The following is a 24768-nucleotide window of genomic DNA, read 5'->3' as shown; positions in this document are numbered from 1 at the left end:
ATTTTTGTGTAACTGATCTCTCTACAAGCTGATTTTTTTGTAGCTGACCTCTCTGCAGGTTGATTTGTTTCTAGCTGATCTCTCTACAAGTTGATTTGTTTGTTGCTGAACTCTCTGCAAAGTGTTTTGTTTGTAGCTGATCTCTCTACAGGGTAATTTGTTTGTAGCTGAACTCTCTCCACAGTGGCTTGTGTGTAGCTGAATTCTCTAGAGAGTGACTTAATTGTAGGTGAACTCTCTACAGGGTGCATGATTTGTTTATAGCTGAACTCTCTTCAGTGTGACTTGTAATGTTCTGAATCTCTGCAGTGATATATTTGTAGCTTAACTCTCCACAGGGTGACTTGCTTCTTGCTGAACTGTCTATAAGATTAACTGTTTGCAGCTGAACTCCCTACAGAATAACTTGTAATGTAATAGAATTCTATAATGGTGTAAATAAATTAGCTGAATGCTCTATTAGGGTGACTGTTCTATTAGAGTATCTCGATCTCACATTTGCTACACAGAGTTGGCTTTCGAATCATAACTCAGTGGTTTGTAATCCAATTCTTCTATACTACTGCAAGGACTTTATATGAAGATTATTCCAGATATACACCGATTTTCAGCTCATTGCTCTAAGCGGTATGCCTAGTACAACCTTCTCTAAATGATCTTAAACGCAAACTAGACCTTGTTAATCAACCACAGCAGACTTCTACTCAAACTGTTCGTGCTCCAGTTGTTGACAAAGTTTCAAATGCTGTCTATCAAAACGCCACCAACATTGATAGGAAATTCAACATTGTTGTGTATGGTGTAGCAGAAAATCCCCAAAATACCAACAGACAACTCCGAATGAAAAAGGACATGGAAAACGTGATGGAGGCTCTGCCTGCAACTGATATAAAATTTGAACCTAGTGATATAAAAGATTTGTATCGTCTCGGTAAGTATGACCATAAGAGTGAGCGTCCCAGACCCCTTCTGGTGAAGTTCCTTCGTTCAAACACAGCAATTGACATCCTAAGTTCTAAGTCTAAGCTTGAAGCTCCAATCTACATAAATCCTTATCTAACTCCCCAAGAACGTCAAAAGGAACGCTTATTATTGAAAGAAAGGAGATCCCTAATTGACAATGGTACCGAACGGAGATACATCAAAATAAGAAATGATTCCTTATACCTCAACAACAAGCTTCACTACAAAGTGAGTACAGATAGTAACAAATTATAGTATGTAACTGTATCAGCACAGCCACTTAATAATATCTCTGCCACAAGCATGGAGTCATCCTGACTCCCTGTTTCCACTATAACTAACCCAAACGCTGACTCAAATTTACAGGTATTTAATAACGCTACTAATAACCCAAACTCAAATAATGTATTAAGCGATTTGAAACTATCTATTGTAAATTTCTGTAGTGTTACTAACAAACGAACCCGACTTGAAGTTTTTCTGATTACCTATGCAATTGACATCATTATAGGGACAGAATCACATTTGAATGAATCTATTCTAAACTCTGAGGTTTTCCCAAATAATTATCAAACATACAGAAAAGACAGAAACACTTCTGGTGGTGGTGTATTTATTTCCATAAAGAGCTCTATACCATGTACCCAAATTAATGACAATTCAACTATTGAAATAGTGTGGGCTCACGTTCATCTTGACAAGAACAATGACTTTATTGTTGGCTCCTTTTACTGTCCTCCTCACTCAAGTGATACAATACTTGATGACTTGCAGTCTTCCATAGATACGATTAAGCAAAAGTACCCTCACACTCAAATCATTCTTGTAATTGTCCAGGTATCGACTGGGAAAACAGTACACTAATAAATTCATATGTATCATGTCACTTTTGTAAAAAACTTATTGACTTATCGCACAACTACCAACTGTCTCAGTTAGTCACCTTCCCTACAAGAGCTCAAAATGTCTTAGACTTATGCTTTACTACTAATCCTGATTCTGTGATATCATGTGAACCACTTCCAGGCTTAAGTGACCATGACGCTGTTTTAGTATCCATCAAGATTCCTAAACGTGTAATTAAACAGCATCCCAGAACTGTTTACCTTTACAAGCTAGCTGACTGGGAAAAAATAAGAGAGGAATTATCAGACTTGTCACATGATTACTTTGAAATAAATCAAGCATCAACCCAAAGCTTAGATGAAAATTGGTCCTTCTTCTTACAAAATTTGCAAGAAATAATAAACACTCATACCCCTACCAAGAAATTAAGTACATGAATTCACCTTCCTTGGCTGTCTTCTGCTTTAAAACGACTCATACGTAAAAAGCAAAGAGTTTATAGAAGAGCAAAGCGTTATTGTCGAGATAGTGACTGGAATGAATATAAATCATTACAAAAAGAGGTAGATCATAAACTAAAGTACCAACACAAATCCTACCTGACAAACTTAACTTCATCACCAGACAGTAACAAAAAGTCTTTATGGCACTACATCAAGTCACGAAAACAAGAAAACAAAAAAAATCAATCACTCTGTAGAGAGTTCAGCTAGAAGAAGTCACCTTGTAGAGCGTTCAGCTGCAAATAAATCACCCTGTAGAGAATTCAGCTACAAACAAATCACCCTGTAGAAAGATCAGCTAGAAGAAGTTACCTTGTAGAGAGTTCAGCTACAAAGAAACCAGAGTTCAGCTGCAAACAAATCACCTGTAGAGAGTTCAGCTAGAAACAAGTCACCCTGTAGAGAGATCAGCTAGAAACAAGTCACCCTGTAGAGAGTTCAGCTAGAAGAAGTCACATTGTAGAGAGTTCAGTTACAATGAAACTCCCATGTAGAGAGTTCAGCTGCAAACAAATCACTCTGTAGAGAACTCAGCTACAAACAAAAATGCCCTGTAAAAAGATCAGCTAGAAGAAGTTACCTTGTAGAGAGTTCAGCTACAACAAAACCATCATGTAGAGAGTTCAGCTACAAACAAATCACCTGTAGAGAGTTCAGCTAGAAACACGTCACCCTGTAGAGAGATCAGCTAGAAAACAAGTCACCTTGTAGAGAGTTCAGCTAGAAGAAGTCACATTGTAGAGAATTCAGCTACAAAGAAACTACCATGTAGAGAGTTCAGCTGCAAACAAATCACTCTGTAGAAAGTTCAGCTATGAACAGATCACCCTGCAGAGAGATCAGCTAGAAACAAGTCACCCTGTAGAGAGTTCAGCTAGAAGAAATTACCTTGTAGAGAGTTCAGCTACAAAGAAACCATCATGTAGAGAGTTCAGCTGCAAACATATCACCCAGTAGAAAGTTCAGCTATGGACAGATCACCCTGTTGAGAGTTCAGTTAGAAACAAGTCATCCTGTAGAGAGATCACCTAGAAGTATCACCTTGTAGAGAGTTCAGCTACAAAAAAATCACCTGTAGGGATTTCAGCTACAAACAAATCACCCTGTAGAGAGTTCAGCTACAAAGAAATCATCATGTAGAGAGTTCAGCTGCAAACAAATCATCCTGTAGAGAGTTCAGCTATGAAAAGATCACCCTGTAGAGAGTTCAGCTATAAGAAGTCACCTTTTAGAGAGTTCAGCTACAAATTAAAGCAATCACCATGTAGAGAGTTCAGCTGCAAACAAATCACCCTGTAGAGAATTCAGCTACAAACAAATCTCCCTGTAGAGAGACCAGCTAGAAACAAGTCACCCTGTAGACAGATCAGCTAGAAGAAGTTACCTTGTAGAGAGTTCAGCTGCAAACAAATCACCCTGTAGAGAATTCAACTACAAACAGATAGCCCTGCAGAGAGTTCAGCTAGAGTCAAGTCACCCTGTAGAGAGAATCCTGTAAAGAGCTCATCTACATACAAGCAGATCACCCTGTAGAGAGTTCAGCTACATTTCAAGTCACCCAGTAGAGAGATCAGCTGCAAATTATCCTGTGGGGATTAATTGACATGTAATAAATATATGCAAGAGTTCATAATATAATGAACTCTTGATATATGCATTATATATATATATATATATAATTTGTACATTTACTGATAAAATCAGAATGAGTTAAAGTATTTATAAAATCTGCTTCATCTTTTTCGTTTTCCTGTGGTAAAGAAAAATATACAGGTTAAAAAGTCCCAAAGCTGGCCATAGGGCCGGCTTTGGGGTATACAAATACAAGAAGAAGTGAAATCTAATCAAAAACAGCCAAGCTGTAAAAAAATGAGTGCGGCCCTTGAAAAGGCTATGGTGAAAAAAGATGTGAAATCCAAGGTGGCGGCCAAGAAATGGCTGTGATGGTAGGTTAATGGTAAAAATTTTAATAACGACAATTCCGGTGAATTTTGTGCCAATTGACCAAGCGGCACCAAATTCACCTGAATTGTCGTTATTAAAATTTTTACCATTAACCTACCATCACAGCCATTTCTTGGCCGCCACCTTGGATTTCACATCTTTTTTCACCATAGCCTTTTCAAGGGCCGCACTCCTTTTTCTACAGCCTTGCTGTTTTTGATTAGATATTTATTACAGAACTCTCCATGGTGGTTTCTTTGTAACTGAACACTCTACAAGGTGACATCTTCTAGCTGCTCTCTCTACAGGGTGAATTGTTTGTAGCTGAACTCTCTACAAGGTAATTTCTTCTAGCTGATCTCTCTACAGGGTGATTTGTTTGTAGCTAAATTCTGTACAGGTGAATTGTTTGTAGCTGAACTCTCTACAAGGTAACTTCTTCTAGCTGAACTCTCTACATGGTGGTTTGTTTGTAGCTGAACTCTCTACAAGGTGACTTCTTCTAGCTGATCTTTCTACAGGGTGATTTGTTTGTAGCTGAACTATCTACAAGGTAACATCTTCTAGCTGATCTCTCTACAGTGTGATTTATTTGTAGCTGAACTCTCTACAAGGTAATTTCTTCTAGCTGATCTCTCTACAGGGTGATTTGTTTGTAGCTGAATTCTGTACAGGTGATTTGTTTGCAGCTGAGTTCTTTACAGAATGGTTTCTTTGTAGCTGAACTCTCTACAAGGTGACTTCTTCTAGCTGATCTTTCTACAGGGTGATTTGTTTGTAACTGAACTATCTACAAGGTAACATCTTCTAGCTGATCTCTCTACAGGGTGATTTGTTTGTAGCTGAACTATCTACAAGATAACTTCTTCTAGCTGATCTCTCTACAGGGAGATTTGTTTGTAGCTGAATTCTGTACAGGTGATTTGTTTGCAGCTGAACTCTTTACAGAATAGTTTCTTTGTAGCTGAACTCTCTACAAGGTAATTTCTTCTAGCTGATCTGGTGATTTGTTTGTTGCTAAATTCTGTACAGGCGGTTTGTTTGCAGCTGAGCTCTTTACAGAATGGTTTCTTTGTAGCTGAACTCTCTACAAGGTAACTTCTTCTAGCTGATCTTTCTACAGGGCAATTTGTTTGTGGCTGAATTTTCTACAGGGTGATTTCTTTGCAGCTGAACTCTCTACATGGTGGTTTCTTTGTAGCTGAACTCTCTACAAGGTAATTTCCTCTAGCTCATCTCTCTACAGGGTGATTTGTTTGTAGCTGAATTCTCTACATGGTGTTTTCTTTGTAACTGAACTCTCTACAAGGTAACTTCTTCTAGCTGATCTTTCTACAGGGTTATTTGTTTGTACCTGAATTTTGTACAGGTGATTTGTTTACAACTGAGTTCTTTACAGAATGGTTCCTTTTTAGCTGAACTCTCTACAAGGTAACTTCTTCTAGCTGATGTCTCTACAAGGTACAGTTTATAGCTGAACTCTCTACATGGTGGTTTAGTTGTAACTAAACTCTCTACAAGGTGATTTCTTCTAGCTGATCTTTCTACACGGTGATTTGTTTGTAGCTGAACTCTCTACAAGGAAACTTCTTCTAGCTGATCTCTCTACAGGGAGATTTGTTTGTAGTTGAACTCTCTTCAGGTGATTTGTTTGCAGCTGAACTCTCTACATGATGGTTTCTTTGTAGCTGAACTCCCTAATACAAGGTAACTTCTTCTAGCTGAACTCTCTACATGGTGGTTTTTGTGTAGCTGAACTCTCTACAAGGTGACTTCTTCTAGCTGATCCTTCTACTGGGTGATTTGTTTGTAGATGAACTATCTACAAGGTAACATCTTCTAGCTAATCTCTCTACAGGGAGATTTATTTGTAGCTGAACTATCTACAAGATAACTTCTTCTAGCTGATCTCTCTACAGGGTGATTTGTTTGTAGCTGAATTCTGTATATAGGTGATTTGTTTGCAGCTGAGCTCTTTAAAGAATGGTTTCTGGGTAGCTGAACTCTCTACAAGGTAACTTCGTCTGGCTGAACTCTGTACGTGGTGGTTTGTTTGTAACTGAATTCTCTACATGGTGGTTTCTTTGTAACGGAACTCTCTACAAGGTAACTCCTTCTAGCTGATCTTTCTACGGGGTGATTTGATTGTAGCTGAATTCTGTACAGGTGATTTGTTTACAGCTGAGCTCTTTACAGAATGGTTTCTTTGTAGCTGAACTCTCTACAAGGTAACTTCTTCTAGCTGAACTCTCTACGTGGTGGTTTGTTTGTAACTTAACTCTCTACAAGGTGACTTCTTCTAGCTGATCTTTCTACAGGGTGGTTGGTTGTTTGTAGCAGAACTATCTACAAGGTGACATCTTCTAGGAGCTCTCTCTACAGGGTGAATTGTTTGTAGCTGAACTCTCTATAGGGTTATCTGTTTGTAATAGAACTCTCTACAGGATGGTGTCTTTGTAGCTGCTCTCTCTATGGGGTGACTTGTTTCTAGCTGATCTCTCTACATGGTGATCTGTTCGTAGCTGAACTTTCTACAGGATGATTTGTTTGCAGCTGAACTCTTTATATGATGGTTTTTTGTAGCTGAGCTCTGTACAAGGTAACTTCTTCTAGCTGATCTCTCTATATAGGGTGACTTGTTTGTAGCTGAACTATCTGCAGAGTGATTTGTTTGTAGTTGAGCTCTCTGCAAGGTGATCCTTCTAGCTGATCTCTCTACAGGATGACTTTTTCTAGCTGAACTCTCTACAGGGTGATCTGTTCATAGCTGCACTCTCTACAGGGTGATGTGTTTGCAGCTGAACTCTCTACATGGTGGTTCCTTTGTAACTAAACTCTCTATAAGGTGATGACTTGTAGTTGATCTCTCTACTGTATGACTAATTGTTTCTAGCTAATCTCTCTATAGAGTTATAACTTTCTCTATAGAATTATAACATGTTTGTATAGCTGAACTCTTTACAGAGTGGTTTTTTTGATTGGTTGTTGAACTCTCCAGCTACACGGTGACTTGTTTGTACTACAGAGTGACTTGTTTGTAGCTGAAGTCTCTACAGAGTGACTTACTTGTAACTGAACATTGCATAAAGTAACTTGTTTGTAGCTAATCTAGATGAACTCTCTACTGGGTAGCTATTTAGTAGCTGAACCCTTTATGCAGTGACTTGTTTGTAGCTGAATTCTCTACAGAGTGACTTGTTGTCTCTACAAGGTGACTTGTTTATAGCTGAATTCTCTTCAGTGTGACTTATAATGTTCTGAATCTCTGCAGCAACATATTTGTAGCTGAACTCTCTACAGGGTGACTTGCTTGTAGCTGAATTGTCTATAAGATTAACTGTTTGTAGCTGAACTCCCTACAAAATAACTTGCATTGTCATATAATTCTGTAATGGAGTAAGTTATATACGTAGCTGAATGCTCTATTAGAGTGACTGTTCTATTAGAGTATCTCGATCTCGCATATGCTACACGTAGTTGGCTTTGGAATTATAACTCAGTGGTTTATAATCCGATTCTTCTGTACTACTGCAAGGAATTTCTATGATAATTATTCCAGCTACACACCGATTTTCAGTTCACCGCTCTAAGTGGTTTGCCTGGTAGGCGTGAAAACTAATAGTTTTTTTTCATAAAAATCGATCGCGTAATTGTGACACAAGTTGGGTTTTGTGTCATATCTCGATGGCCTTTAACTGGATTCCTTTCAAACCACAAAAAGGCACTCCTACGATAGTTACTCCATCTACATAGCAATTTTCAGCTCATTCCTTCAAGCGGTTTACCCTGTGGGCATGACAGACCTTTGACCTTATTTTACGCAAATAATTGGTCATAACTCCGTGAATGTTCGTCGGATTCCTACCAAATTTGGTACTGAGATTCGCTTTAATGAGCCCTTTAAATGTACCAAATTTCAGCCCGATTGGAGCTCGAATTCGCGTTTTATGGCGGATTTTGCAAAGTGTGTGAAAAGAAGAAGTAGAAGAAGAAAAAAACGAAGAAAAAAACCCAAACTTTGGCCGCTCGTATCTCGGAAATGGCTGGAGCGATTTTCTTCAAATTTGGAATGTGGTCTCCCCGACCTAGCCGGCACTTCTGTAGCAACTTTGGTTTCAATCGGATAAGGAATCACGGAGCTACAAAGGTGTGAAAATCGCGTTTACTTTTTTCCTGTAAATATACTCACGGTGTGGCGCGCCGGCTACTTGGGACGCACGACACACTACCGTGTGTCTTGATATATATATCTAATCAAAAACAGCCAAGCTGTAAAAAAAGGTGCGGCCCCCATAAAGGCCATGGTGAAAAAAGATGTGAAATCCAAGGTGGCGGCCAAGAAATGGCTGTGATGGTAGGTTAATGGTTACATTTTAATAACAACAATTCAGGTGAATTTGGTGCCAAGACCAAGCGGCACAAAATTCACCTGAATTGCCATTATTAAAATGTAACCATTAACCTACCATCACAGCCATTTCTTGGCCGCCACCTTGGATTTCACATCTTTTTTCACCATGGCCTTTATGGGGGCCGCACCTTTTTTTACAGCTTGGCTGTTTTTGATTAGATATCACTTCTTTTTGTATTTGTATACTGTAAAGCCGGCCTATGGCTGGCTTTGGGGCTTTTTTAACCCATGTGTTTTTTTCTTTACCACAGGAAGAAGAAAAGAACTTAAAGAAGAATTTTAGTACTTCAATTATTTTTGATTTTATTAGTAATTATACAAATTATATACATATATTTATTACATGCTCATTATTCCCCACAGGATTTTTTTTGCAGCTGATCTCTCTACTGGGTGACTTGAAATGTAGCTGAACTATATACAGGATGGTTTCTTTGTAGCTGAACTCTCTGTAACAGGTGATTTGTTTGCAGCTAAACTCTCTACATGGTGGTGTCTTTATAGCCGAACTCTCTACATGATGGTTTCTTTGTAGCTGAACTCTCTATAAGGTGACTTCGTCTAGCTGAACTCTCTACAGGGTGATTTTTTTGTAGCTGAACTCTCTGCAGGGTGATTTGTTTGCAGCTGAACTCTCTACATGATGGTTTCTTTGTAGCTGAACTCTCTACAAGGTGACTTCGTCCAGTTGATCTCTCTACGGGGTGATTTGTTTCTAGCTGAACTCTCTACAGGTGAATTGTTTGCAGCTAAACTCTCTACATGGTGGTTTCTTTGTAGCTGAACTCTCTACAAGGTAACGTCTTCTCTACAGGGTGATTTGTTGTAGTTGAATTCTCTACAAGGTGGTTTGTATGAGGCTGAACTCTTTACATGGCGGTTTCTTTGTAGCTGAACTCTCTACAGAATGATTTGTTTGCAGCTGAACTCTATACATGATGGTTTCTTTGTAACTGAACACTCTACAAAGTGACTTCTTCTAGCTAATCTTTCTACAGGGTGAATTGTTGTAGCTGAACTATCTACAAGGTAACTTCTTCTAGCTGATCTCTATACAGGGTGATTTGTTTGTAGTTGAATTCTGTACAGGTGGTTTCTTTGTAGCTGAACTCTGTACATGATGGTTTCTTTGTAGCTAAACTCTTTACAAGGTGACTTCTTCTAGCTGAACTCTCTACGGGGTAATTTCTTTGTAGCTGAACTCTCTATATGATGGTTTCTTTGTAAATGGACTCTCTACAAGGTGAATTCTTCTACCTGATCTCTCTACAGGGTGATTTGTTTGTAACTGAACTCTGTACAAGTGCGTTTTTGTGGGTGATCTCACTGCAGTTGATTTGTTTGTAGCTGAACTCACTAAAGGGTGATTTTGCTTGTAGCTGAACTCCTTGCATTGTATTTAGTTTCTAGCTGATCTCTCTACAGGGTGATTTGTTTGTAGCTGATCTCTCTACAAGTTGATTTGTGTGTAGCTGATCTCTCTGCAGGTTGATTAATTTGCAGTCGATCTCTCTACAAGGTAATTTGTTTGTAGCTGAACTGTCTATAAAGTGATTTATTTGTAGCTGATCTCTCTGCAGGTTGATTTGTTTTAGCTGAACTCTCTACAGGGTGATTTACTTGTAGCTGAACTCCTTACATTGTGACTAGTTTCTAGCTGATCTCTCTACAGGGTGATTTGTTTGTAGCTGATCTCTCTACAACTTGATATGTGTGTAGCTGATCTTTCTACTGGTTGATTTGTTTGTAGCTGATCTCTCTACAGGGTAATTTGTTTGTAGCTGAACTCTGTACAAGGTGCTTTTTTGTAGGTGATCTCACTGCAGGTTGATTTGTTTGTAGCTGAACTCACTAAAGGGTGATTTGCTTGTAGCTGAACTCCTTACATTGTGTGTAGTTTCTAGCTGATCTCTCTACAGGGTGATTTGTTTGTAATTGATCTCTCTACAAGTTGATTTGTGTGTAGCTGATCTCTCTGCAGGTTGATTTGTTTGTAGCCGATCTCTCTATAGGGTAATTTGTTTGTAGCTGAACTCTCTATAAGGTGATTTGTTTGTAGTTGATCTCTCTGCAGGTTGATTTGTTTTAGCTGAACTCTCTACAGGCTGATTTGTTTGTAGCCGATCTCTCTACAGGGTAATTTGTTTGTAGCTGAACTCTCTACAAGTTGATTTGTGTGTAGCTGATCTCTCTGCAGGTTGATTTGTTTGTAGCCGATCTCTGTACAGGGCAATTTGTTTGTAGCTGATCTCTCTACAGGGTGATTTTTTTGTAGCTGACCTCTCTTCAGGGTGATTTGTTTCTAGCTGATCTCTCTACAGGGTGATTTTTTGTAGCTGACCTTTCTTCAGGGTGATTTGTTTCTAGCTGATTGCTCTACAGGTTGATTTGTTTGTAGATGAATTCTCTACAGGGTAATTTGCTTGTAGCTGTACTCCTTAGTTTGTGTCTAGTTTGTAGCTGATCTCTCTACAGGGTGATTTGTTTGTAGCTGATCTCTCTACAAGTTGATTTGTGTGTATATAGCTGATCTCTCTGCAGGTTGATTTGTTTGTAGCCGATCTCTCTACAGGTAATCTGTTTGTAGCTGAACTCTCTATAAGGTGATTTGTTTGTAGCTGATCTCTCTGCAGGTTGATTTGTTTTAGCTGAACTCTCTACAGGGTGATTGCTTGTAGCTGAACTCCTTACATTGTGTCTAGTTTCTAGCTGATGTCTCTACAGGGTGATATTTTGTAGCTGAACTCTCTTCAGGGTGGTTTGTTTCTAGCTGATCTCTCTACAGGTAGATTTGTGTTGATTTGTTCATTGCTGATTGCTCTAAAGGTAATTGATTTGTTGCAGTTGAACACCCTGCAAAGTGTTCTGTTTGTAGCTGATCACTCTAAAGGGTAATTTGTTTGTAGCTGAACTCTCTCCACAGTGACTTGTGTGTAGCAGAATTATGTGTAACCTAATTCTCTAGAGAGTGACTTAATTGTAGCTGAATTCTCTACACAGTGCATGACTTGTTTATAGCTGAACTTTCTTCAGTGTGACTTGTAATGTTCTGAATCTCTATAGTGGTATATTTGCTTAACTCTCCACATGGTGACTGTCTTCTTGCTGAACTGTCTATAAGATTAACTGTTTGCAGCTGAACTCCCTACAGAATAACTTGTGATGTAATAAAATTCTATAATGGAGTAAATAAATTAGCCGAATGCTCTATTAGGGTGACTGTTCTATTAGAGTATCTCGATCTCGCATTTGCTACACGGAGTTGGCTTTCGAATCATAACTCAGTGGTTTGTAATCCGATTCTTCTGTACTACTGCAAGGACTTTCTATGAAGATTATTCCAGCTATACACCGATTTTCAGCTCATTGCTCTAAGCGGTTTGCCTAGTAGGCGTGAAAACTAATACTTTTTTATTCATAAATATCGATCGCGTAATTGTGACACAGGTTGGGTTTTGTGTCATATCTCCGTGGTCTTTATCTCGATTCCTTTCAAACCACCAAAAGGCACTCCTACGATGGTTACTCCATTTACATAGCAATTTTCAACTCATTCTATGAAGCGGTTTACCCTGTAGGCGTGACAACAAATCGATCTTGTTTTACGCGAATAATCGGTCATAACTCCTGAACCATTCATCGGATTTGTACCAAATTTGATGCTAGGATTCGCCTTTGGACTCCCTTTCTGTGTGCCAAATTTCAAGATGATCGGAGTACGCGTTTGCTTGTTATAGCAATTTTTGCAAGTGTGCGAAAAGACGAAGAAGAAGAAGAAAAAAGAAACGAAGAAAAAAAAACGAAACTTTGGCAGCTTGTATCTCGGAAATGGCTGGAGCGATTTCCTTCAAATTTGGAATGTAGACTCCCTTGGCTGGCGGGCAACTGTGTAGCAAATTTGGTTCCAATCAGATAAGTGATCACCGAGATACAAGGGTGTGAAAATGACGTTTTCGTTCTTCCTGTCAATATACTCACGGTGTGGCGCGCCGGCTTCTTGGGCCGCACGACACACTACCGTGTGTCTTGATATATATATATATATATATATATATATATATATATATATGTAATAGTTATACCACTGGCATGAGTGCTTTGCCTGATATATATATGCACAAGCCCAAGGGCCGCATCAAAGCGGCCCATCTCTGGAGAGATATCATCTGATAGAAGTGAGATGGACCTGCTACCACAGATGCACACTGTCGCAGAGCACAACAATGAAAAAGACAGTGTGCACCTCATCCAGGCCAGAGTACGGCTATACATAGTTGAACTTCGGCAGGACAGTAGGTCAGCCGCAGCCAGACCGCTTTTTCTCCGTGAGATGCACACTGTCGCAGAGCACAACAATGAAAAAGACAGTGTGCACCTCATCCAGGCCAGAGTACGGCTATACATAGTTGAACTTCGGCAGGACAGTAGGTCAGCCGCAGCCAGACCGCTTTTTCTCCGTGATGGCGTTTATCAATTAGAGCCAGACCGCTTTTTCTCCATCTCGGCGCTTATCGATTAGAGATTATAAGCGCCTACTTTGGAGTAGGCACTTACAATCTCTAATTGATAAGCGCCGTGACGGCGATAAAGCGGTCTGGCTGCACGAGACTAGGTCAGCCAGACATCTATAGAAAACTACTGCCTCTTTTCCCATACCCCAAGTAGTAGTAAACGCAAGGGGGGTAAAAGAAGCCTGCTCTACCTCCCTAACATGGTCTCCATGTTCCCGCTTCTTCTGTAGTTCGTGGTGCCGATACAGTGATGGGATACTGGATTGGCAGTAACTCCGTGCATTAGGGTGAAAGGCCCTTATATCAAAAAGGCACTTAGTCGCTGCCCCCAGAATCCCCTAGCATGAATAACAGCCCTAGCTTCATCCTGTTGGTTTGCAGACCTTGGCTCAATACTTTTCCCAGTAAGTTGTTGTTTTATTTTATTTATTTATTTAAAGCTTTATGGTGCAAATACACCAAGGGTCTGAAGGTAGCAGATACCAACAGTACATTACACTATATATACAACTTATTTACATGCATATACGTACAATTGAGATTACTTACTACTTAGTTATGTACATTATAAGTGTTTCAAGTTGAGGTAGTAGGTACTGGTGTTGCTGGGATCATCACATAGGAAGAGCCACTAGATCTGTTGATTCTGCCAAACAGCGTACTATTGATGTAGAGGAGGTTCATTCGCCACATCGTAACAAACCTTAGATAGGGTCGGCAACGCAAAAAATCAATACCCTCCAATCAACTACCTAACTATTGTCATGTGTTAGGCTAAGTGTAACTTGAATAATGCCAGCGTGGTGGCCATGTTTGTCACTTTCTTCTGGTAGAAAATGATACAAATGTCTTAAAATTATGTAATTTTTCGTTGCAGTGGTTTGTAGGGTTATTCGTATGCCACGATATTTACTCTCAACATTGTTCAAGTAGTCTATCATCAACTCAAAATATTGATGGTTTGATTTTATTGGTAATTTTCTGGTGGCAGCACGATCTGTGCGGCTTCTTGGCAACAAACAAAATGTATATTCCTCTGGAGTGCAGGACAAGCAGAGCAGCAACTGTGCTGTGGGTCAGCAATGACCAGTACTAGGTAAAGTACCTGCATGCGGAGTATGGTTATAATTGAAGCTTGTTAGCCATCTGGCTGAGCCATCTGGCTGAGCCATCTGGCTGAGCCATCTGGCTGAGCTATCTATATGATGAAATTCAGCCAAAACGACGCAACTTTTGCTAACAAATGCCAGAATAGTTGATACATCAGTGAGATGGTCTCCAACAGCAAGGATACGAAGCTTATAAACACCTAATAATACGTCTATCTCGTCCAGTAAATGCATAGAGCAATCCAATGCATGAATAGGTGCTCACGTGATCGAAATTCAAATAGCAGAAAATACAACTATATTCTATTCTAATGACCTTAAAATCACTTGAAGATCAATGAAAGTAAGTTTGTATGCATTAGGTTTGGCATCTCAATTAGCCCAGCAGTCTAAGACTCTTCCAATGATGCCATCACGGTGTAAGACACACCTGCACTAGCCCAGACCACGCCTGAGTGAGACAATTAACACAAATATTTACAAAAGGAGCACACTGCATGGTTCCCATTCAGAAACGAAAGTGATTTCACTGATATTTCTGCCATTTGAATTTCGATCACGTGAGTGCCTATTTCATGCTTTGGATTGCTCTATGTGTTTACTGGAAAAGATAACCGTATTGTTAGGTGTTTACAAGCTTCGTATCCTTTGCTGTTGGAGACTATCTCAATGATGTATCAACCACTCCAGTATTTGTTAGCAAAAATCGCATCGTTTTGGCTGACTTTCAGCATATTGATGGCTCAGCCAGATGGCTCAGCCAGATGGCTAACAAGCTTCAATTATAACCATGAAGATGGGGACATTTATGGCATTTCAGACCATTTAGAGTACAAGAAATAACCTCTACAATTTCCTGCCACCATTTAGATAGGTCTTTTTAAGAGTATAACTGGATTAGGAGCTCTCACAAAGGAGTGGGATGTGGTGATGTGGGCAATACCTTGGGTATAAAATGAGTAAGTGTCATAATGGCGAGCTCCAAACCAAATTACACACCCCTGGGAGTTCTAGGTTGACCGCAATGGCACAAAACACACACACATTTCACATTTTGGTAACTTTTCCAGGAACTCCAAGCCAATAACATGGTCTCATACTCCGCATGCAGGTACTTTACCTAGTACTGGTAATTGCTGACCCACAGCGCAGTTGCTGCTCTGTTTGTCCTGCATTCCAGAGGAAGAAACATTTTGTTTGTTGCCAAGAAGCCGCACAGATCGTGCTGCCACCAGAAACTGACCAATAAAATCAAACCATCGATACTTTGAGTTGATGATAGACTACTTGAACAATGTTGAGAGTGAATATCGTGGCATACGAAGTATCCTACAAATCGCTGCAACGGAAAATCACGTGATTTTAAGACATTTGTATCGTTTTCTACCAGAAGAAAGTGACAAACTTGGCTGCTATGCTGGTGTTATTCAAGTTACACTTAGCCAAACACATGACAATAGTTAGGTAGTTGATTGGAGGATATCAATTTTTCACTTTGCGGACCCTATCTTAGAAAGCCACTCAGCAGTGATGTTTTGAAGGCCCTTAGCTAGCTGCCATCACACTGAACCGTCGAGGCAAGCTACCTCACATTGTTGTACATCTTCTTTCAGTTCTGTTACCTCGTCTTCTTCTCTTCACTTGTCATCTCTGGCTCAGCCTTAACATTTTATTGCAAGACACTCACTCGAACCCAACTGAAGCCAGAGTATGGCTTGCTGTAAAACGCTGCAGTCACGCGGATACTTGCGTGTCAGCTACAAATACCGAGTTGATATTTTTCATGATTTTTATTTTATTTTTGTTCTAACTGCTTTTTAAAGGCCTGCATTAAAGATCTGTGGGAAACTAGTGCCCACAGCCAGAAAAGTATACGTACAACTTATATTTGCAATTGAATGTATAAAATTACAATCAAATTTAAGTTAGCTGGCTAAAGTTATTACATGCATTTTACATTTGATATATAGTTAAACTATCCTATAATTTTAAAACTTACATGTGTATTTAATAATAAGCTTATTTACATAAGTACTTATTTTAAAAGAGAGAGCAAGAAAAATAATTATTAATTACTGCTGAAGTTTGGTGGGCAGGGAGACTTGGAGCAGGTACTACAAGGGCAAACAAAGTGCAGACTGTGAGGATTGTCAGAGTCAAAATTGTTTGTAAAATGCTGTCAGAAGATCTTGAGCTATTGTGATTTAATGGTGCTGATTTAAGTCAAGTACTGGTACTGTAGACTATTGTAGGTTCTTGGTAATCTGTTGAAATAGAAGTTACTTTGTTTGTTGGATGATGTAAAATTGTGTTGAAGCTTGTTGCTGGTGGAGGATCTGGTAGGATTGCGACAAAAGTTGACATAGTTACTAATATTGAAATGATTAGATGGATGCTGGATTTTGATTCCAAATCATTTTTTTTTGCGTCGCAAAAAAACTGAGTCAATTTTTATGCATGTTATAAAAACCTGAGTCGATTTTTTTGAATTGACCCATTACACACCAAGTGAATGGGTTGGGTTTTTTTTTTTACAGAAAATTGACCCATCAAAAAATAGGTATACAAATGGCCCACCAAGTAAATGAGTTGGTTTTTGCAGAAAATCAACCATCAAAATTATTTTAAAACAAATGGCACACCATACAGTGGCAGATCTAGAAATTTTCAGAAGGGGTTTCAGATTCCAGTTAACTTCAGTCTAGCTGTAAGTCAAAGACCAAAGAAAGAAAAAAAAAGGTCACAACCTGCTGTACAACACCGTAATTGTGATTTCAAAGACAAAATTATGAAGTTTCGCCAGTAGAAAGTCATTCTATAGCAAACTATGTATAACTCGTAGCGATTTTATCACCCACGCGATGACTCATCAATAAATTTGGGGTACACGCTATTTTCAGAGGGGGTTTCAGCTGAAACCATTACATCCCCCCATGTATCCGCCACTGCCATACCACAATTGTTGTCTTCACAGAAATATTCTTTTTAGTATTTCGTGATATGCAATTAAAAAAAAAATTTCGTGCTCCATCCAAAGGACCGGATAAAACTTGATACTTAGCCAGATCATATCCAGCATTGTTGTAGGTAAAAGTACACACAGTAATAAGCAAATGATTTGCTGGGTGCCTGGTACAGGGTTACCTTCTTTGAAAAAATAGACAAAGATTTACAAATTTTCGATTTCAAACTACCCTATCACACAGGGCAAGAGAAGCCAACTCTTCCTCATAGGGTTTCGATACGGTTGGGTGTATAGCCTGTCTATGTTGCTAGTTTGGAAAAGATCTGAGACTTCTAGTCTCGCGTAGCCAGACCCATTCTTCGCACGGCACTTATCGATTGATAATTATAAGCACCTGTCTGGTATAGACCGTATTCCAAATGATGTCACACAAATTTTCTATTTGGGGGATTCTTATATTTTCGAGTATTATCACCAGCGGCTAACAAAATAGATACCGAGGTGAAATTACCAGGTTTGGTTATTACTGCAAAAAAAAACAATAGTTTTTCTTCTAAACTTTGAAAACCAGCTGAAAATGTCTAACCCAGCATTAGAGAATAGACTTTATAACCTTATAACTGTACCTGTTAGTTTTAGGTCAATATCTTCTTCCAGGATTGAATAGCGATCTGAATCTTATTAAGCCCCATTGGAACTCTCACTTGAAAATGTTAGAATACCCCAAATATCTGCAGCCATTTTATTTTGTGACGTCATTTGGAATATGGTCTATAGTTTCGAGTAGCAAAGTTGTTTTGACACCTTGAGCTTTTTCAGGGTGATAATGAAACACTTGGTTAACTTTCATCATGCCACGTCATATGTGACCCAGTCTGAGAAAACCGGTCTTATTGCCCATGTCAGCAGATTCTATTTTTCACCCAGGACACACAGCTACATGAATAAACTAATTCCACATTTAAAATCAGCTAGACTTGAGTGGTCTGGTTTTACTGGCTGCTTTTCCCAAGCCCAGTGGCGATCCGTACGTGTGGTGTGGGGCCTTAATGGAACTCTGGTCAGCCTGGGAATGACTGTGTGTGGCTGTACAGCTCTGTGGTGTTGAATAAGTACCTCTGCTGTGAGTTTCCTTTCATTTTAGCCAGTTGTGAGACCTCATTGGCTCAAAACTTGGCCTAATTCATCCCTTGGCCTTCCTGTTCAATTTTTGAACACCATCTTGCCCGCCTTCCAGGGCCCCCACCTCCCACCCAATTTGCAGCTCGCCTGATACAGTCAACCTCGATTTAAAAACTATCTAAAATGGCAGGAAACTTAGTTGTTGGCTACTTGCACAGTGGATGCTCTGGAAGGTAAGGAATTGGTGTAAAATATGTGAAAATTTGGTACACATAGATTCAACCATTGGAGAGCTACAACACACTAAATACTTAAAACCGGCATATCTCGATACTTTTAAATTGGCGATAAGCCCAGTTTTGTCAGACTGGGTCACATATTGCAGACTAGTGGCTTACTGGAAAGCCAGGAATTTGCTAACAACCCACAAAATGACGTGGCATGATGAAAGTTCACCAGGTATTTCAGTATCACCTTGAAAAAGCTCAGGATGTCAGAACAACTTTGCTATTAGAACTATACCAGACCCTCTCGCAGCAATAAGTGCTGCATGAAGAGTGGGTCAGGCCACGTGAGACTACTGGATGACGAGCGTCAAAAATTTCTGTAGCATTAGATAACTGTGGCATGTTTTCTAACCATTTCCAGCACTTCTGCAGCCACAACAATCATTACCTGTTGACTAAAACTATGGCAAAACTATGGCAAAAGATGTCCCTGGATGTTTGGTAGCAGCAGTTGTTATTATTTCATCCACAGCTTCACGCCTAACTCTAAGCTATGTATGTACCACAGGAAGCAGCTAATTTAACTTCACCTCTCACACTCCACAGCACCCTGAAATCTTTACTAGATCACCCTATATCACCATTATGTGGAAAAATCCCCCCTCCCAAAAAACACAAAACCTTTCATTTTTGATTTGGATGGGGTGGAGCTGCTGGCGAGGTTGCTGGTATACCGCATCATATGAAATCACAGAAACACCTAATGCTACTACTACCCAGGGGGTCAGCAATGAAGCGTAAATCTCATAGGCCATTAAAGAAATCTGTAAACCATAAATCTCAAATTGGTCCAAATTTCCGTAAATTTTTGCTTATCTAGGTATGCTAACAATTTGACAAACTTACTTTGCTTTTTTTGACAAGATTTTCAACATAAATCTTTATCATAAATCTCTGTGTAAATCTTAAATCTAAACCAAAACAGCCAAGCTGTAAAAAAAGAGTACGGCCCCAAAAAAGCCAGGGTGAAAAAGATGTGAAATCCAAGGTGGCGGCCAAGAAATGGCTGTGATGATAGGTTAATGGCAAAAATTTAAATTACAACAATTCAGGTGAATTTGGTGCCATCACAAATTCACCTGAATTGTCGTAATTAAAAATTTTACCATTAACCTACCATCACAGCCATTTCTTGGCCGCCACCTTGGATTTCCCATCTTTTTTCACCCTGGCTTTTTTGGGCCGCACTCTTTTTTTACAGCTTGGCTGTTTTGGTTTAGATATCACTTCTTCTTTTAGTGCAAGCCACAAAGCCAGCCATAAACTGGCTTTGGTGCTTCCTTTTACTTGTTTTTTTCTTTACTGCAGGAACTGTGGAACAAAAGAAGCAATTGTGTGTATAGCATTTTGTCTGATTAAATATTTTTATTTTTGACACTGAATGATTATCAGATACTGTAGGTAATAAGGTGACTTCTTATACATAACTAAACTGTAGCTGAAACTCTCATTGGTTGTAGCTGACTCTTTTCAGGGTTACTTGTTTCTAGCTGAACTCTCGATCTACATGGTGATTTGTTTCCAGCACATATTTCTACAGGGTGATTGTTTGTAGCTGATTCTCTATAGGGTAACTTGTTTCTAGCTGATCTTTCTACAGGGTGATTTGTTTGTAACTGATCTCTCCACAGGGGAACTTGTTTCTAGCTGAACTATCTGCTGGGTGACTTGCTCCTAACTGATCTCTCTACATGGTGATTTGTTTTCAGCACATATTTCTACTGGGTGATTTGTTTGTAGCTGATCTCTATGGGGTAACTTGTATCTAGCTGATTTCTCTACAGGGTGACTTGTTTCTAGCTGATCTCTCTACAGGGTGAATTATTTGTAGCTGATTGCTCTACAGGGTGACTTGTTTCTAGCATAGATAGTATATTATATACTATCTATGTTTCTAGCTAAACTCTCTACTATCTGATCTCTCTACATGCATGGTGATTTGTTTCCAACACATATACTGGGTGAAGCTGCTCTCTATTGGGTAACTTGTATTTAGCTGATATCTCTACAGGGTGATTTGTTTGCAGCTGATCTCTATGTGGGTTACTTTTTTCTAGCTGATCTTCTCTTCAGGGTGACTGCTCTATTAGGATGACTGCTCTATTAGAGTATTTCGATCTTGAACTTACTACACCAAGTTGGATTTCATGTTGTAACTTTGGGACTTTAAGTCTGACTCTTTTACACCATTGAAGGGCCTTTCTAAGATGATTACTCCATCTGTACAGTGAATTGCAAAGCGTTACTCCAAGCGGTTTTTAGTGTGGCAAGTAGTTTTTTTATTTTTATTAGTTAATCTCGATTGCATAATTGCTACACACTGTTGTTTTTTCGTTGTATCTTAATGATTTTTAGCTTGATTTCTTTCAAACCACAAAGGTTTGAGGTTCAATAGTTAACCTATTTACCCACTGATTTTCAGCCTCTTGTCATAAGTGGTTTACCCTGTAGGCATGACAGCATATTGGTGTTATTTTTCGTGAATAATTGCTAATAACTCTTTGACTGTTTATCGTACTTCAACTAAACTTTGTACCAAGATTCGCCTCTATACCTTCCTTTTGTGTACCAAATTGCAAGACAATCGGATAAGGAATTCGCATTTTATGGCAGTTTTTGTAAGTGTGCGAAAAGAGGAAGAAAAATAAGAAGAGGAAGAAAAAACCTGAAGAAACTAAGCCAATGTTTGAAGTCGCATATCTAGGGAACGCTTAAAGCGATTTTGCTCAAATTTGGTATGTGGAGTACTGAAGTTTGCAGGCGTGTCTACAGCAAAAATCGTCTTGTTTCGTAAAGGCAGCACAGAGCTACAGAGGTGCGAAAATCGTGTTTTCTTTCTGTCAATATACTCATGGTGTTGTGCGCCGGCTTCTTGGGCCGCAGGACACATGTTTGTCTTGATCTTGTAAATTCTGTAAATGTCGTAGGCAATTTTTATTTATTATTTATTTATTTCTAATATACAAAACTCACAATTGAGTATGATGTACACATAAACACTAAAGCTAATTAAACAAGTGACTTTCTAAAAGTGTTTTGCGTCATTGCGGACCCCTCGCTACTACCAAACGTTTTATACCATCATTTACGTATCATCATTCTAAACAAAATTAGGTGACCAGTGTGGCATCAGAAATACTGGAAAAGATTTTGGCACCATTGAGAGAATCCTTTGGAATGATGTACAAACATTTTGACGCTCTTCACCCAGATGATGAGAAGTCTCAAATCGTTCGAAACTAACAGCATAGACACACTATGCATCCAAACTTATCACATCACTATGAGGAAGAGTTGGCTTTTCTTGTCTTGGCTTGTAGGTTTGAAATCAAAAATTGATGTTTCATGTCCTGATTCAGTTTTGAAAGAAAGCAACGCTGTGCTGGGAACTCAGAGAATCATTTGCTTATTACTGTACATACTTTTTAACTATACAACAACTATAGATAATATATAGCTAAGTAGTAAGTTTATCCGATCCTTTGTGTGGAGCATGAATTTAAAAAAATAAATTTTGCATCTCGCGAAATACTAAAAACAATATTTCTGTGAAGATAAAAATCGAAAATCGTGCCTCCGGTCTCATGGTGGATCTAGCAATGGGATACCAAGGGCAGATCAGGGGCTGAAACTGCCCCCCCCCTCCTCACTTAGGCTTTACTCAATCATTATGCTGAGTATTACAATGAAATTTTGTCTTAGTACAATTATATGATCACTGATAATACATAATACTCCTAAATCTACCTTATAAACATTTTTCCAAGGTATTATTAGTGGATTTATGTTAAAGGTTATGCAACAAGGACCCGGATCAGCATGGAAGCTGTACAAGATTGAGATACTCTAATAGAGCATTCACCTTACTACTCTAATAGAACATTCAGTGGAAGCATAAATTGGTTCTGTTATGGAATTTTTCCAAATCTACCTGTACCTATACATACAATGAAGTGCTTTAGTGTGTTTAAAAGGCTTGATTCATCTACTTGTGTAGTTATTATGGATTAATTCAGGTACACAATTTCCATTGAAAATACTCTCAGATTCAATCTCATATCATTCAAATTTCAAAATTTTCCAGTTTCAACATTATTATTATTCTAACATGCACCTATTGTTGTGCAATTGTAAGAGGGTCAGGTACATCATGCGCTTTGTTGTCTGAACCTAGCTACGCAAACCTTTCCATTAACAAATGCTGCAGAGAGCCATACCTATAATCAAGAGTCCATAATATGGACTCTTGCTATAATGTAAAGGAAGTGTACAGTATATAAAATATCTACCGGCAGAAATATGCATTTTATGTGGAAGTGTCTCTATTTTAGCATCTAATTTTCATAAATTTCCCAGATCCCCCTAGTTCCAGCATGTTTTGCATGCTGGGAAGTGTGCAAAGCACGCCTCCACCCAAGAAAAAGAACACACTTCCACCCAAGAGATTAGTACCTTCAGTTAGCCCCCCCCCCCCCCCCCCTTTTATAAATCCTAGATTCGCCCCTGGATACTACAATGACCATTCCACAGTGGTAGGGGATTGATTTGTAGAAGTTGATTTTTTGGATTGCGGACCCTACCAGGCTACATACGAAACGTAGCCTGGGTGGCTCCTTTGATCTGAGGTGTTGTAGCTATGTATAATGATGTATTTTCTTTTCATTGTATAGCTAGCCAGATTGTTGATGCTAACAGTGTTACTGAGATTCTCACTGAGCACTCACGATTATGGAGGAAAATTGGTCTCAAATTAGGCTTGGATTCAAGTGTCCTTAAAAGTATTGAAGCAGATTTTACTAAACAGAGAGATCGTTTTGAGGAAGTACTGAATGCGTGGTTGAGACTAGCTAGAAGTAATGCAACTTGGAGTGGATTAGAACTTGCAATTACTAATGCAAATCGAGAAGATCTTGGGCTTACATCTCTTCCAAAGTGTAAGTTGTGTACATACTGTTTAACAAATTTCTAAGGACAATTATATTTTGTTAATTAACATTTCATAAGCATAGCCGGAAGAAAGGGAGGGGTGGGGGGGGGGGGGGGGGCTAGGGGGCTGAAGCCCTCTGAATGATATCATGCCGAAATTATCTTTCTTGGAGTGGGACTGAAAACCGTGCTAAAGATCAAGATACTCTAATGGAGCAGTCACTCTAATAAAGCAGTCACAGTATTAGAGTAGTGTGTAGCAAGCTATGTAAGGATTTTATGTAGTTTATCAGCTGTAAATGCGTAGCTGGTGAGGTGGGCAGCTATTGTCAGTTGGCTGTGATTTTTTTGGGTCTCACCTTACCAAACCAGAGACAATGTAGTGCCTCAGTTCATTTTGACTATAAGTCTGGATCCGTTCCTGGTCAGCCCCCCCTCATATCACCTACTTCCTCCGCCACTGTTCATGAGCATGCCGTATATAGCTATAGCTTTAGTAACGCAACACTTTCTATATACACTTGCAGATTAGATGAAGTAATTCATATAGCAATACAAAAGTATGCATCAAACATTTCAGTATACATTTTGAAATGTATTATAATCAAACTGTACAGTAGTATTGCTTAAGTAAGGATTACCCCTAAAGTTATGGATGTTGCTCAAAATGTCTCCTTTAAAAATTATTCTAGAGACATCTTAAGCAATGAAGACCACCTTATAATATTGGTCCACCAAAATCATCAAGATTAATACAGCAAAAAAACAAGAAAACGCTTATATACAACTGGCTGGATATATATATATATATTTTTCTGAAAATAGAATTTTGGTCTGGGCAGTCGCAAGGCTGGAAGACCAATGAAGTAGCACATGGCCACTACAATAACAAGCTCACCAGTGGCATGTGCTTTTTGACGTTCCAATGACTGTGTGCCATCTGAGCTTTGTCTTTCCTTTATCTAGTCATCATCTTCATTATGGCAATGAAACCATATCAAGCCATTCACTTTTCTTTACTTGAACAGTATATTTAACTACCACAAATTTTTTTTAAAGTGCTTATACTACAGCTATAAGAGGTACTGGACACCCAGTAGATACCTCTGTCAGTAACTTCATGATAGGTTCAAGATCACTACTAAGCATGGAAACCATACAGTATACCTTTTAACAATCCA

General features: G+C 39.0%; 1 protein-coding gene across 1 annotated transcript in view; it reads left to right on the top strand.

The window, feature by feature from the left end:
• LOC136264791 (uncharacterized) overlaps positions 1-24768 on the top strand; it is a 238027-nt gene that overhangs the window by 45819 nt on the left and 167440 nt on the right. Inside the window, exon 3 of the mRNA XM_066059560.1 lies at positions 23332-23595. Within this exon, the coding sequence (XP_065915632.1) occupies positions 23332-23595 (264 nt within the window). The remainder of the gene's footprint in view (positions 1-23331; positions 23596-24768) is intronic.

This window comes from Dysidea avara, chromosome 8 (genome assembly GCF_963678975.1).
Source record: "Dysidea avara chromosome 8, odDysAvar1.4, whole genome shotgun sequence".
Lineage (NCBI taxonomy): Eukaryota > Metazoa > Porifera > Demospongiae > Dictyoceratida > Dysideidae > Dysidea > Dysidea avara.
Note: the sequence above shows the minus strand (reverse complement) of the source record. Positions and strands in the feature narration are given on the sequence as shown.